Source organism: Pecten maximus, chromosome 7 (assembly GCF_902652985.1).
Source record: "Pecten maximus chromosome 7, xPecMax1.1, whole genome shotgun sequence".
Lineage (NCBI taxonomy): Eukaryota > Metazoa > Mollusca > Bivalvia > Pectinida > Pectinidae > Pecten > Pecten maximus.
In genome coordinates this window covers 11,138,001-11,154,437 of record NC_047021.1, presented here as the reverse complement: position 1 = coordinate 11,154,437, position 16,437 = coordinate 11,138,001, and the positions used below count along the sequence as shown (strand labels likewise).

Below are 16,437 nucleotides of genomic sequence, written 5' to 3'. Positions count from 1 at the left end.
TGCATTTTAAGTTTCATTATAAGAATGCTTTGTTGGCATTGCTGAAAGTTGAGAGAATGAACTGCAGCGTATTGTTTTATTAGAATGCCTTCATATAATTACCACAGGGACCCGTGAGGTTGTCACAGTCTACATGTATTTGGACCGTCTCTAGTGTACACTTTCAGACGTTTTAGAGGCCAGATTAAAATTAGGTAAATATGACACCCCAGTACGGAAGCCGTGAGGTGACCAGTCGAAAGTCAAACGTCAAAAGGTCGCCGTACGGCTTCCGTACCCGGTGTTTTCCGACGGTGCGTTTTTCAGAATTTTAATTTAGCTCCCAACACGCCTGAAAGTGTGTTAAACTCCAAATACACCTTGACTGTAACACATTCTCAGGTCCCTGTGACAATAATGTGCGTTTTAAACCTTTACTGGTAACAAAACGTTCTAAGATATATTTATGACAATAGTCTATTCTACGGTTAATATAGGACAAAACCCAGATCTGATTAGATTGCACATTACAAACATTATGATGATGGTGATATTATCTTTTCTGATGTTGTCTTCCATGGTGTCTCAATTCATACTTATTGGCGCGAGAAGAAATATGTGCCACTTTTTACCAAGAGGTAAATGCTTGAGGGGATTCTGCGTTCACCAGGATGGTATGATATTGTAATGATCATCCGTAACGATATCCTTAATTATTATACCTTATGTAAGATTCTCGCCTTAGTATTGGTCAATTCTTAATCACATGACCTGAAACAATATGCAGTGTCAGAAACAGCAGTCAACATTGCCGTGGGATATTGCAATGTTCCCCGCTCCGCCCGAAAACGCACGATTGTTTCTTACGGAAAATCCCGAACATTGAGAAGGGAGACAATTCTTACAAACGCAACAGTGACACAGACAACTTGTAAACATGGAGCAGACGTCCAAGAGGTTTGCCTCAATATTTGAGGAGGATATCGATAAATTGATATCTATTCGGTACAATAAAATAAATAGTGCCCTTGTCTGAGGGGAATATGGAGGATTGTTTCCCCTCGAGAACATTATCTTCCCTCGCCTATCGGCTCGGGAAGATAATGTTCCCTCGGGGAAACAATCCTCCATATTCCCCTCAGACAAGGGCACTATTTATATAGTGCCACCTTACGTTAGATTGGATATCAGAGCTACACAGTATTTTTGTAAAAGGAAGAGTTGGATTTAGAGGACATGTACAACGTGTCACACATACAAATTGAAGTATAATTGATATGCAATAAATAACATATACTATTATAATAATTCTAGTGACGAAGTTTGTGTAAAGTTACTGTAAAAGGCAGATCACATTGCTCGGACAATGTACTGTGCTGTTAAGTTATTGACATTGTGTCTCTGTTAGTATACTATACCCCCAGTATATAACAGGATGTCAACCACTGATTACACCAGGACCTTGACTTGTGTATTGAAGTTAAAGTTAAATTAAAATGGATGCAGGAAAAAACAATTGCATATCTAAAATTACATCGTCAGGAGATTGTTCAGCGTTATTATTTATATTATAATTCTATATGTACCACATTTCACTTGTCTACTTGCTTTTTCAAGCAAAGAGTGCAAATAAGGGAGTCTTGACAAGCTTTGAAAGCCCGCAAACACGGTGTTCAGTTGCGGTTTGTGTTAAAATGATAAATTCTTTCCATTTGGACGTTATATCCTTATTTTTTTCCCCGATTTGTACAATAACTTGTATCCTTGTTGGAATGCAGAAAAAGTGTTCACATGTTTAAGATTTTGTGTATTTTTTCATGGAAATACTTTGTCAAATGCAACATTACGCGAAGAAACTTCTGTACATGTGTAAATGTAATGGACAAGGTTACAATTATAACGTCATATTACTGGTGACATCAAAAAGTGAGCTATGACAATGATCAATAATCATGAATGCCATGCGATTTTGATAGCGCTTGCAGTGACTAAGAGTGGTTATTTATAATGTAAACGTTTATAAAATAAACGTAAATTTTTAATTGTAACTAAACACAAGATTAAATTTCGGCCATGTCTGGTGTCAGTCCGTCTATGTAACAGTAGTGTGGTAATTCAGTACAGATAGTGTGGTACCAGTCTCGTGACAGGAACAGGTGCGAACTGTCCCAGACCGCATTTTACAGTGAAACACTATAGTGTCCACAACAAACTCTGCCATGAAGGTCCTAGCTTTGGTGACACTGCTAGCTGTCGTCCTGGTAAGTCACACCCCAGTCGGTGGCTAGGAAAACTCCGTGTAAAACATCATCTGAAATTAGCTTTCCCAATTTACATTAACGTTTCATAATAGGATATTTGAAGGAAATAAAAATGGCTTTAAAATCTTTTGTATTAGATTTGAATTACGGGCATTTCGTAAGACGACTGTAACTAACCCTATTCCACAGTTTGTTGTTGGACTGTTTACTTGTACAGACACTTGATAATCAGGTTTGTGTGTGTTAATCATTATATTTCCTCAGCTAGCGGACGCCCAGACAGAACAGGTATGTCATGATCAGTCGGACTGTGGAGAATGGGAGTGTTGTGTAGCTGACGCAGACAGACGGACAGCCAACCATAAACGTTTCATTTTCTCCCATACTTCCGGGTTTTGTCGTCCAAAGCGTTACCAGGGACTCACGTGTCACGTGTTCCTACAGCAGTTTAATGGTATCTACAACGATTATTGCCCTTGTGATGAAGGACTTGTCTGTGAGGGTACCACCATTCTCCCTAACGGGCACCACACCAATCCTAAATGTATCCCCACGAACGAGGCTCACTCAACACCAGCACCTTGAGGGCCTTGATGATCGGGTCGTGGTTCCCTCATACTAAGTCATACGATAACATATCAATAAATTTGTCTACAACAATTTATCTCTGTGTTATTTCTGTATCAATGTCGACTTTAAACTACTTCATGTTCCAAAACAGGTACAAATGATCCGGAACAAATTAGTAAAGACCAATTACATTATTGATTATTACCGGTATTTAACGGTATTTAACTATTTAACGGTGTCTAACGTATTTAACGGTATAAAACGTGTATAACGGTGTTAATCGTATATACTTAAGAAATAATTAACGATGATTCGTGTATTATTGCAGGATATACAACGAGGACGAGGACATTTTGCAATTAAATTAATAACGAAGGCCGCAGGCCTGAGTTATTAATTAAAATTGCAAAATATCCGAGTCCGAGTTGTATATCCTGCAACAATACACGAGTCAAAGTTGATTATTTCTATTCTACCATGTACTGTTTTGTACTGAGATCGACCTCTTTCTAATTAAAAACAGCAAAGAAAACCCGGGAAAACCGTATTTCTTGAGTATTGCATTATTTGTTGATGAAATATACAGGCAATACAGTACTACGATCAAGAGCATCTATCATATGGCATTGATTTTGAAAATTAAAAAAAAAGAATAAAAAAAAAAAAAAAAAAAAAAGAAAAAAAAGGGGGGCCTCCGTAGGATTCGAACTCGCGTCGTGATAAAAATTTATTGAAATACTAACCCATTTTTTTTATCTTAAAAATAAAATTTTAATATCCCATACATAGGGCCTCAGGGGTAAAGACTAACCCATTAGCCCACTTGGCTATAGTAACCTTTTAAGAAACGGGTGAATATTAGATATTTAAAATTGTGATAGCCGTGACTCACGACCGTGTATTATTGGCACGAGCGTGGGTTATTGGAAAATAATACATGGTTTTAAACCAATCAAAACCGGCGTTACATAGCAAACATGGTAGAATGTAATTTAACGTATGAACCGGCATTTAACTATCTCACCGGTATTTAACGTTTATACCGGTATTTAACGTTTATACCGGTATTTAACGTTTATACCGGTATTTAACGTATTTACCGGTATCTAACGTATTTACCGGTATTTCAGTAGCAAGATTACAATGATTTAAACTCAATATGTATACGTGTGCTGCTTGTGAGTAACGTTTTCCTTGTCACCCCTCCCCCTTTTTACTCACAATGCATTTGTCGACATTGTATTGTTTTATTACTACAGGCATGGAGTTCACGTAGATTGGAGATTCCATCATGGTTAAAACATCTTTGACCAAATTCAAGTATTTTTAGCAGTAACCTCCAATTATTTTTTTTCAACAATGAAGATTACATGTACAAACAAAACCTTGTTGTGTGACAAGTGATGCTCTCTTTGTAATTCTATGTTAAACAATGGAAGACTAGGATCGTGTCACATGTACTGATTGTGACGGCATGGTTAAACATCTTCGTGGAGACGTGTATATTTACAACAGATACAGACCTGACCAGTAAGTCATTCTCAGACAAGGTTCTGTTGTTAGTTTACTATTATGTTGATCTATTTGGTAGTTAAATCTCTAGAGGAATTTATGTCGATTCTATCTGTTGTCGTGATTAAACATTTCATCAGTTGTGGTGCCCTTTTTCTACTGTTGTGTTGTCGATATCTATACAATGTAATAACATATACGTAACGTACGTTCACAGTGCGGTTGTTCAAAGGGAGATAACTCGGACATTTTTACAGTACTTTTTGTTTGATTCGCTTTATCCACAGTGTAAGACACAGATACACGTAACGTTTAAAGGAATTCCTTAAGCTCCCTTTGTTTTATCGTTAGCTTTATGTGGACATCTCGATTTCAAACTTGAATATCACTATTAACCTATTACACTAAATGCGATGCTTAAGACTTTTGTGACTGTGCTGGCCAGTATGGCCCTCTGCATCCCAGTACATGTTTGATCGTAGAAGGCAACTAAAAGTGGGTCCCCTAAAGGATCTGGGATTATCTTAGATGTCGAAAATAGAGCTGGTTTCACATTCCATTATCGTGTTTGCTTATCCTTTATTTTAATGTACTCTTTCGAATAATGGTATTTTTCTGATTTATTTATTCATACTACTTAAGCTTTAAAATAAGAATAATATAATATCCGTTTCATTCGAATGGGGATGGGGGTTGTTGCATTCGTTGTTGTTAAATGATTGGCCAGTACGTTTGATGATTTTTATCCGTGTTTGAGAAAACAGAGAAGACAAGAACATGTGTAACATTTGTTTCAATATATCTAATGACGGATACACTTTGCGAAGACATTCAATTTCCCATATACGTACACGTATGTATTCGTTGGTGTTTTTTTTTTCAAGAGACTGCAATTTCAGATTCAGTTACTTTCTCGGTACTAGACACGTTGAACTCCGCCAGGGTACGTATACTTGGAACGGCGAAGTTGATATCGGAAGTCAGACCTTTTACCCCACCTATGAGATGTATAGAAATTACCCAAGGAAGATTCTATATACAACCTTCCAAAACATTTAGGTAACATCTGAATACTTCATATTAGAAGCTCCCATTTTGCTCAAAAACTGTACAGTTTCTACAAACAGACATCTGTAGGTGTCGACTACTTTTAAGAATGATTTAAATTCTGCTGTGCCAATGTTCTATCTTTTCAATTTCGAAATAACTCGGCATACAAGATTGTAATATTCGTCTTCGACGACATGAATTAGAGGTGATATATCTGAATGAGACGTTGGTGATTTTGGTAGCAGTGTACAGTAAAAATGCCAAATTCTGAAAAATATGGCACATGTTTTAGATATGCAAACATTGCCAGTTAACCTTACATATAACCTCTAATAAAGTATATATATTCGAAATCTGTACAACATTTGCAATTTTAATAGAGCTCTGAAGGATAAGTAAACTGATATTTTCTGTGATTTTTAGAGCTGGGAATACCATGGTAACAGCTTAAAAAATTCTCAAAAATTGCAAAATATTATGATATTTCACCCAAAATGGCACAATTCTCTACACAATTTTTTTTCTGAAACCTATTTAAAATTAAATATCTCTATCCCAAAGACAGAATTAATCTTGTTTGGACATATGTTGTAAATTAAGTTTTTCCGCTATCTTACCTTTTCTGTGGGCTTCCATTTTGCGCCCTAGGCAAAACTAAATTTCCTGTGTAAACACACGTTCGGAAAATCCGGATATTTAAAATCCGGAACCAATTTATTGATTTTTGTTTTAATAAATGTGAAGCCTGTATGTACTACTTCATACTGAATATACCAATTATAGTGTACATTTATTTTTTTCATTTTTTATGCATATCATAATACAGGAGTTATTTGCTTAACAAAAAAATTGCCCATGGCCAGGCTGTCTTACTGTGGTGTGCTACCTTTGTAGGCAGAGTGGATGCAAGGCCGCTTCGGTGTTGAACCTTATAAAAGGGTGGCTATTCTTTTATGAATCCCGGGCTCTGAATCAGGCTTGAGAACGGGCAGTACAATCTTAGCTTCCTTTTTGACATTTCGATATTATCTGGAATAAACATAAAATCTACTTTCAAAGGGGTTCTAGATATAATTGAGGTTTTAGTGTATTTAGGTATCTGTGATTTCTTTGTCTGATGTTCTTATATGAATGAGTACTGTGCCGAAATTCGTCAGTGTTGTCCCTATATCATACCAATAGTCTATCTGCTAACTCATTTGTTTCAAACTGTGTTATATTCTCAGTAAAAGTGAGAATATACCCCCTTTGTAACTTTTCTATAAATATTGACCGCTACATTTGTATAGTGTGGAATTTAAGAGAAGCATCCAGACTACGCAGGTATTTACGTCATTCTGTAAGAATACGACGTGTTTTCCTCTTTGTTCGGTGGTCAGTACTAACTGCATTTTATTCAGTTGAATACCCAAATATCAATAAAGCCAGATAATTATGGTGTTAAATTTATAGTGTAGCATTCAGGCGTCGTACACACACATACACACATACACACACACACATACACACACATCTGTTCACTATCAGCATGACATACGTAGTCTATCACAAGTCAATATTTGATCAAAGTAGATAAGGCTTAAGGTTTAACTCATACATTGATATAGCCGGCTTCCTCTTTGTAAATACTAAAGGGCTGCTAGTTTACGTTGATATTTTGAAGACCCGTGCTCACTTAGACCTAAGAAGGTCTTGTAAAACAGCCCCCCCCCCCCCCCCCCCCAAACTGAAAAAAAACAACAAAAAAAAAAACAAAAAAGCAAGAAAAAACAAGGGGGAAAAAAGGAAAGAAATACAGCTTGGCCAATGTACTAGTACTTTTTACTATACGTTTGAGTTCATAGAAAGAGCATAATGTTCTTTGTCCTATATACACTGATTTTATATAATGTTGTGCTATGTATTTTTACTATTAATGATGTTTTCAGGAAAGGTGGAAGATTACATGACAATCAAAATGATATTTAAATGGAAGTAAAAAGATGTGTGGATTAATTACCTAACGTATAAATGTAGGTGTTATTTCAAAATGCATTTATTGATCAAGGATTATTTGATTATTTAATCCTGTATATAAAAAAGAATAGTTATGTTATATTTATCTGGAATATAAAGATAAAACAAAGCATCATGGTAGGATATATCAGACTTTGTGTTGGTGTGACATCATGATGTGGCTGATCATCACCAATGAGGCCATATCAGTAGCGACTTTAGGACACACATGTGTCTAGGCATGCTCTATTTACAGGTTACTGTGCATACATTTTTTCATTCACATTCATGTACACTTTTCAAATACAAATGATATTCAATAGTGAGAACGATTAGGACGTCAGAAGCTAGTGCGATAACACGACAGACCCTAAGTGGACACGGTAATCACCAGACCCTTGGGTTATCAGCAAGCAACGAGCCGGTGTGGCAAGGTTAATTTCAACCTTACTCTAAATCCAGGCTGTCTAACGACCACGAGGTAAGCTTCTGTCTAACACAGACTACAGCTGTCTAACGAGGTAAGCTTCTGTCTAACACAGACTACTGCTGTCTAACGAGGTAAGCTTCTGTCTAATACAAAATCCCGATGGCTAACGAGGTAATCTTCTGTCTAACACAGACTACTGCTGTCTAACGAGGTAAGCTTCAATCTAATACAAAATTCCGATGGCTAACGAGGTAAGCTTCTGTCTAACATAGAATACCGCTGTCTAACGAGGTAAGCTTCTGTTTAACACAGACTACTGCTGTCTAACGAGGTAAGCTTCTGTCTAATACAAAATCCCGATGGCTAACGAGGTAAGCTTCTGTCTAACACAGACTACCGCTGTCTAACGAGGTAAGCTTCTGTCTAACACAGACTACTGCTGTCTAACGAGGTAAGCTTCTGTCTAACATAGAATTCCGCTGTCTAACGAGGTAAGCTTCTGTCTAACACAGACTACTGCTGTCTAACAAGGTAAGCTTCTGTCTAACACAGACTACCGCTGTCTAACGAGGTAAGCTTCTGTCTAACACAGAATTCCGCTGTCTAACGAGGTAAGCTTCTGTCTAACATAGAATTCCGCTGTCTAACGAGGTAAGCTTCTGTCTAACACAGACTACCGCTTCCTACGATGTAAGTCTTCTGTCTAACACATAATTCCGCTGGCCTAACGAGGTAAGCTTCTGTCTAACATAGAATACCGCTGTCTAACGAGGTGAGCTTCTGTCTAACATAGAATTCCGCTGTCTAACGAGGTAAGCTTCTGTCTAACATAGAATTCCGCTGTCTAACGAGGTAAGCTTCTGTCTAACACAGACAACCGCTGTCTAACGAGGTAAGCTTCTGTCTAACACATAATTCCGCTGCCTAACGAGGTAAGCTTCTGTCTAACATAGAATACCGCTGTCTAACGAGGTAAGCTTCTGTCTAACATATAAGCTTCTGTCTAACTATGGGCTTGAAAACGAGGTGTCCCGTTGAAACTTTTAGCATGCCTAGAATAATGGACGGGGTATTGGTAGCTCTGTACCTGATAATAATGGCATTGATGCTTGTTTTTGTTATATGAAAACTGAAAAGGGAAATATCATTGACCATCCCATTCCTGAAAGTTTCCAAAAGCTCATTCATTTGATATTTTGATAACTGGGCCAACGTTGGTATTGCTACAGAAACAAGTACATTCAACAAACTTTTCGTGCTCAGCAATGGAGATTCAAACTAGATACAGGGCATCATAGTCTTTACCATTAATTCCCACATACAGATGATTTTTAATTAAATTTTAAACAAACCATAGATTAAAAACAACGCTTGTCATACAAAGGAAAGTTTAATTAATAAATATAATAATTTAGATAGTTTACTAAGAGCACCTTGTGGTTATATATTCGGGTGGCCTGTTACATTGAAGCGACCAGAACAACACATGTGCAGAAAAGAGCTGGACCGGAACTTTATGTTGGTAATACCGAGATGGGTGTTGGTACATAATAAAATGTAGACATGTATGGCGCCGTTAAACAACAGAGATACATGTATGAAGCAATGATTGCGAAATTTAGTCATTAATGTGTTAATCGAACGGGATATTGATTGTCAACGTATTTCGGGTGTTGATCCAGTGGGTAATTTACTGTAAACGTTTAGTTATATGTACAAAGTCAATTTTACTCATTGGTGTGCTTAAAATGAACATCTTTTAATAAGAAAATGTCCATTGGATGCCTTATATCAATATATATAATTGACCAACTAAATGATGTCAATGGATACAAGGTGCCCTTTTAAGGTGTAGAATATGGTGAAATTCTATTTGCTGGGGGAAAAGGATATCAACAAGTAGCCATTCACGTTTCTGTGTAGTTTGTACAGTCTATGTGCATGTAAATATAAAATCAATCATATTCTTAAACTTTTAAAGTATATTTTTATATTTGAAATAGACAATCCTCACTGTTTGTATGTGTAGATGACGACACGAGCCGTGTTATACATCACCTTGATAGCTGTACACCTTTTTGTCGCCGTTTCCGGTGAGAAGAAATATGCATTTACTCTGACATATCCTGATGGGTTCAACATCTCAATTAATAACATTACGGTAAGTACACCAAGAGATAGATCTAAACGGGTACACTATATACCTAAACAGGTACCTCATCGGCAAACTATTCCATTCATTTTGACATACGTGTAGTATTGAAACTACCAGGCAAACATGGACGTTATCACTTGTTGTGTTTGACTAGCGACATCATAAAGACAAACTTCTGTAGAAAAAAAAAACGCCACAAACCCAATCATACTGTACACATCCATTTTCTACCGGTAACATTTTAAAAGTGGTTGGTTTTTTGTACTAAAAGCATTGCACTTAATTAAGAATACATCAGTCTATTTAAGAACTTCACTGTATTTACAAATAATGAGAATGAACCAATTAGTCATTTCGCAAATGATATCATCTATTTTGCTAGGAATACATATTCTTTAATATGTTGTCCTTTCTGCATTGTTTTACAGCACTTGGCATTTAGTCTGGTAGTTCAAACAGATACACATGTCTGAAATCGGAGAAAGGATAGAGAATATGTCGTAATGTACGTACATGGTAAATGGTATATATAAAATATGTTTTATGTTCTGTTCCAGATATTTCAGCATTCGAGACAGAACCCTATGATATACGTAGGGGAAGGACACACAAATTTCCTTGGTGGACTTGGAAATTTCCATATCAACAATGTAATTCAGGACCGAATTCCTCTCCGGACATTTGAGCATATTACTACTGCGGATAAAAATTACGTGTTGTTCAAGTACAGCGGGGATGAGTTCCTGGTGGGTTTTACATTTCCTATAGATATACAAGGGGACCGATGTTGCTATATGACATACATATATAATAATATTATCTATAATATTTAAGATGGCATCCGATCAGACATGTTCCACAATAATAATGTCAGTAGCACAGGTAGGATAAGTTGATGAGAATTTGGTTACATTTATGCTCTACACTCATAACAAAAACCCAACAGGTTTTGAATCAAACGGCCACCAAAAATTAAACTTTAAAGTGGTTTTTCGGTCATTTCCCTGACTCAAAATTATAATCAAAACCACAACAACCAAACCTACCTTAATTGCGTTCTTTAAACAATAGACTCAACTGTTATCTAAGTAAAATATCCTCCAAATTATGTCTGCAAGCCTAAGTGGGGTTGCCAAAAAAATCGGCTCTAAGAGACTGCTAAGCAAATATCAGAATGTCCTCCTCAACTTACCCAACGATGCATTTTTATTCCTTATATTTGTATTCAAATCTGTACTTTATACACAGGCAATATTCCTTCACGTGAATTTCACATGACATTTTTTCACGTGAAATTCATGTGAATTTCACGTGAAGGAATATTGCCTGTGTAGCACTATATTACTATTTATAGCACAAAGGTATTGGTTGCTTTTATGGCATTCTTTGATAAATTAATCTCTATCGCTATGGCCGAGTTTTCAACCATTAAAATGTGAACATTTTCGACAACCGACGACTGTCAATAAGATTTTATCTGAGAACTTCCGTCATAACTTTGATTTTATGTGATGTCACGATTGAATCCTGATCACACTATGTTAATAAGAGAGAAAAACAACAACAACCCTATGGACAGTTTTATCGTTGTTGGGTTTTGGCTACTTCTATTTTATTCACATTATATGCTGTACGCATTGAGAGTATTGATGTGGTAATAGCTCATGCATATATAACAATTCTAAGATGTTATGCCGCATGTGTTATAGTAGCAGAACAAATAGGTGTATGTAAATTATCAACGTCAGTGTAACAAAGTGCAGTAATTTGTTCGAAATTCAAACTATACAGCAGTCAATATATCTATATCAATTAAATTATCATCGACCTGGAATGGCAGCTGTTAACAGCCAATGTCGAAACTTTTAAAACACGAAACACAATGAAACTGGTTACTACATACATAATTACTGAACAAACTCTTTATATTTGATATTCACTGAAACTACATTTCTCACATTCGTTGTGAAAAACACACGTCTGAAGTAAGAGATGAAATTGTCATTTCTTCGCATCATACACCATTGCACCAGATACTCAACTCTGTTTCAGTGTAACGTAACGTTCGAGTCGACTTCCGACAGTGACCTTGTGGTGTCGACAGTAGATGTGGGAAGCACTCCCTATCAGTACCTGTGGCTGAGGGTAGTTGCAGAACAGACCGAGAAGGTGTTCGGGGGTGGGGAGCAGTTCTCTCACTTTAACCTCCGAGACAGGACGTACATGCCACCAGAGATCGTTACAGTTCTGCGCGCGGACGATCTCAAGTACCCCATCTGGACAAGGGAACAAGGTAAGTAGAAGGTTTGGCCTGTACTTTTATTGTTATCATGAATAACCTTCACGCATTTTTCAAAGAAACAACAATCAAATGAGCGGGAATGTCTTAGTGTTAAATCTCTGTGAAAATATATGTCACTTGGCCATTATAGGTGTTGGCAGGGACAAGAGTAACCTCGTGACGTATTACGCGGACCTGAAGACAGGAGGCGGTGGTGCCTTCCACACGACATATTACCCCCAACCTTCTTATGTGAGCACACGAAAGTACTACCTTCACTACAAGGACACTAACTACATGGTACTCGACTTTAGCTCCCCTACCTACCACGAGATCTTCGTCAAGGGTATAGTTGGAAAGTTCTACTTCAAAACGGCCGATACCATGCTCGCGCTGGTACAGTCACTGTCTCAGTTCCAGGGCCGCATGCCTGCACTCCCGGACTGGGTAACTTCAGGCATTACAATAGGGGTTCAAGGAGGAACTGACACGGTACGTAACACAATAAGGGACCAGAAAAGGACTTGCTTCAATAGTCATAACTTTTTACTTTGTGTTAACTGTTGTCCAAGGTCTGACGGTTGCTTTGTAGTCGTAGATGCTTTATTTTCAACAATATATAATATGTTTAAATATGCTGGGGCGTAGTATGGACAATTCAAATGTAATTATGTTAATTCTAACTCACTTTTAATGCTACTTCGTATTGACGGAAAATGATAATTTATGTATAGATGTTGGCAAGACTGAAGACGGTTCAGGATGCCGGTATAAAGGTGAATGGACTTTGGATTCAGGATTGGTCCGGCGACATCCACACCTCATTCGGAAAAAGAGTCTTTTGGAACTGGAAACTCAACACTACTCTCTATACCAGTATGTACTCTACATACATAATAATGTATGGCGATAATCAATACACTGTTGATTAACTAGATCGATGTACAATGTACATGTATTAGATGTTTAAACGTATACAAATGATGTACTATTTATTTACCAGAATGGAACGAGACCATTGCCGACCTGCAGAAACAGGGCATCCGGGTTCTTGCCTATGTCAACCCAAATCTCAACAAAGACGGCGACTTATTTAAGGATGCAGACAGTAAGGGTTACTTCATTAAGGACCCCAAGACGGACAAGACCCTCCTTACGAACTTCGGGGAGTTCTTTTGTGGCTCTATTGACTTTACCAACCCAAACGCCTTCTCTTGGTATAAAGGTACGTGTCGTTATTATCAGACGTATTGTGTCTTATCTGTAAGATATTGTTACGTAACTGCTTTGGAATTCAAAGGTTAAACTAAATCCAAAAGGCTTTTTTATACAATGCTAGCAGTTGCTGTATCCTGAGAACTGAAGAACTAAAGGAGACTATCAAGTTAAGCATTGCTAGTAGCCTCATGTTCCCATTTGATTTGGGTGTTATTTTCAACATTTGTTGAAAGGCCTTCATACGCAGGCTAGCTTGTGTGGTGTTTTCCCATTTGCTTGATTTTGACAGTTGATTAATGGTAGTAATATAAATTCCCATTTATATTGATACATTTGATAACTTACTTCTTAATATAAATGTTCACTCTTTTCATCATTTAAATTACTGACCAGGCCTACAGGGACAGAACAGAGCAGCATGGTGCATCTTCTTTAGTTATATAAATAAATTAATAGATATTCGTTAGTATTAAATATAATATGCATATACATATGAAGGCATTCCGTTGAAAAGTTTCCCAATGATATGAATATATACATCTGCGGTCCAATACATTTTGTTTTTCCCGCTCGTTTCACATCACATAAAGTGTATATAGCCGGTCAATTCCAGTGTTGTATAAACCACTGTTTACAGACACTATTTTGAGGAAGAACATGATAGATATCGGTCTAGGCGGATGGATGGCAGATTTCGGAGAGTATCTTCCAACAACAGCCAAATTTTTCACTGGGTCTGGAGAAACGCTTCATAACAGATGGCCGCTCTATTGGGCGCAGATGAACAGAATTGCGATACAGGAATCCGGAAAGGAAGGCGAGGTGGTGTTCTTCATGAGATCAGGATATTCAGGTAAGTTTCGGGTCCCAAGGACATAACACTGATTAATAGGATGAGGGAACAACCTTCATGCGTTTGTTTAAAAGACACAGAAAAGATCAGACGGAATAAGACATTCTGTTGAGATTATGTACGATGCAAAAGATATTAAAATAGCAGGACAATGGTAGATAACTCTTACAGAAATGAACCAGGAGAGTTTATACTGATAACGGATCGTGATCATTATTGATGACATGGAAATGTATTCGATAGATAAGGGGACATAACAACCAATATTTACATATGCAGAAGCATATTTAATGTACATGTAACATTCTTTGATACCGTTGATGACATCTTATGTTCTATAAAGGTATTTCCAATTTCACGACGTTGATGTGGGCGGGAGACCAGAATGTCAATTTTGACGTTGCGGATGGCCTAGCCTCCACTGTTGTGGCAGCACTCTCTGCCGGGGTTTCAGGAATAGGGATGACTCACTTTGACATAGGAGGGTACACCACCTTTGCCAGCATGGGACTCAAGCGTACACCTGAACTTCTCATCAGATCTGGCGAAATGGCTGTCTTCACGCCGTACATGCGCACACACGAAGGTTAGTTTGGGATTAGTTGATGTCTTTTGTTTGGTACATCGCCTGCTGTTCACTAAATATGAATTGCAAAAACTAGCTGTTAACTAAATAAGCAAATATTTTTCTTCTACAGGTAACCAGCCTGAGGCTAACATACAAGTATACTCCAACAAATACATACTTCAACACTTTGCGCGTCTTTCCAAGGCGCACAGTCTTCTTGCAAACTACACAAGGGCCGCCGTGGCAGAGTACATACAGAACGGGACTCCAGTGCAGCGTCCCATGTTCTTCGTAGACCAGACTGAAAAAAGCTATGCAGCAATGTACCAGTATATGTATGGTCCTGACCTGGTGGTAGCCCCGATCGTAACTCAGGGAGCAACTTCCAGGGATATCTACCTCCCACAAGGAACGTGGATAAACATATGGGACGAAGGCGAATATGCCGGTTATGATAAATACATTAATATGTCGGCACCCCTCGGGAAGCCATTGGTATTTTATAATAACGAGAGTAAATATAAAAACGTATTTAAATGTTTTAAACAGCTACCAGCCCCGCCCACTCCTCCACCCACTCCTCCCACAACGCCAACGCCTGTAGCTCCCTGCGTAAACAAGGGAGCAGCGTTCGGTTCCGGAGTTTGGTGGATCCTCCTTACAGTGTTTACTGTTATTTCGTACCTCTGAGGAACTGTATAGAGATGTTCAACGACAATGGAATCAAATGCATCACTGAAGTGTCAGATAATGGTGATGCTAGACACTTTGGATACAAGCGTTTTAAGTCAGACCACAGAACTGAACGAAATTATCAAACAGTACATCTGTTAACATGTCATCTTGGCTTTGTTGAACATTGTTATTACGAACACCCACGTTTCCTTGAAAAGTGGTAACTACATGTATTTTTGTTGCAACATTATGTGTCGTGTGTTACCGTGTTATCAGTATATCAAAGCCATCCATCATAGATGTCATATTACATACGCGGCTTTTCACCATTATAATAGATAGTGGAGGTCTAAATGGAAACCACGCCATAAACATCAGTTTCTTTTAAAGCCAAGTCATCATCACGTTATAGTAGGAACATCAATCTACGTCACTGGACAACACCATAACCTGAGTCTTTGCTTTTACCTATATTTAGAAATAAATCTTGTGTTAAAGTGTCAATTTTGAGAAGAATATGGAACAAGGAACTTTAAAGGGTCCACCAGAAAGTGGAATAATTGTGATTGTAATGTATTTTTAATTTTTAATTTTCAGCTTTTAATTTTTTTTTATCTTTAAACAATGTCGCTTTACCGCAGTAACCCTACTTCTATCCATACCACTATCCATCGCTGGTATTCATTTTAAGATTTTGTTTCATTTATTTTTCCCCAAGAATTAGATTTTCATGTTATATTATTTATCAAATGGTTTACCGTGTGAATACAAAATGTACGACTTCATGCAGAATTGAAACCTATTGTTTTTATAGCCCCTCTTTTCATGGGGGACGTAAGTTGACTATTTCACACAGACGCGGCATAAATAAAAGAAAGTCGGACACAGTA

General features: G+C 37.5%; 2 protein-coding genes across 2 annotated transcripts; both read left to right on the top strand.

Moving 5' to 3' along the window:
* The first annotated feature begins 2,080 nt into the window (after window positions 1-2,080).
* Window positions 2,081-2,904, top strand: LOC117331060 (venom protein 164-like). The gene is made up of 2 exons (XM_033889654.1): window positions 2,081-2,240; window positions 2,505-2,904. The coding sequence occupies exons 1-2, from the start codon at window positions 2,199-2,201 to the stop codon at window positions 2,823-2,825; spliced, it is 363 nt and encodes a 120-aa protein (XP_033745545.1). The 5' UTR covers window positions 2,081-2,198; the 3' UTR covers window positions 2,826-2,904.
* A 4,769-nt stretch (window positions 2,905-7,673) lies between these two features.
* LOC117331590 (sulfoquinovosidase-like) lies at window positions 7,674-16,435 on the top strand. Its single transcript, XM_033890396.1, has 10 exons — window positions 7,674-7,848; window positions 9,827-9,958; window positions 10,510-10,698; window positions 12,005-12,245; window positions 12,385-12,725; window positions 12,968-13,109; window positions 13,237-13,458; window positions 14,089-14,304; window positions 14,648-14,890; window positions 15,003-16,435. The coding sequence occupies exons 2-10, from the start codon at window positions 9,827-9,829 to the stop codon at window positions 15,560-15,562; spliced, it is 2,286 nt and encodes a 761-aa protein (XP_033746287.1). The 5' UTR covers window positions 7,674-7,848; the 3' UTR covers window positions 15,563-16,435.
* Window positions 16,436-16,437: the final 2 nt, after the last annotated feature.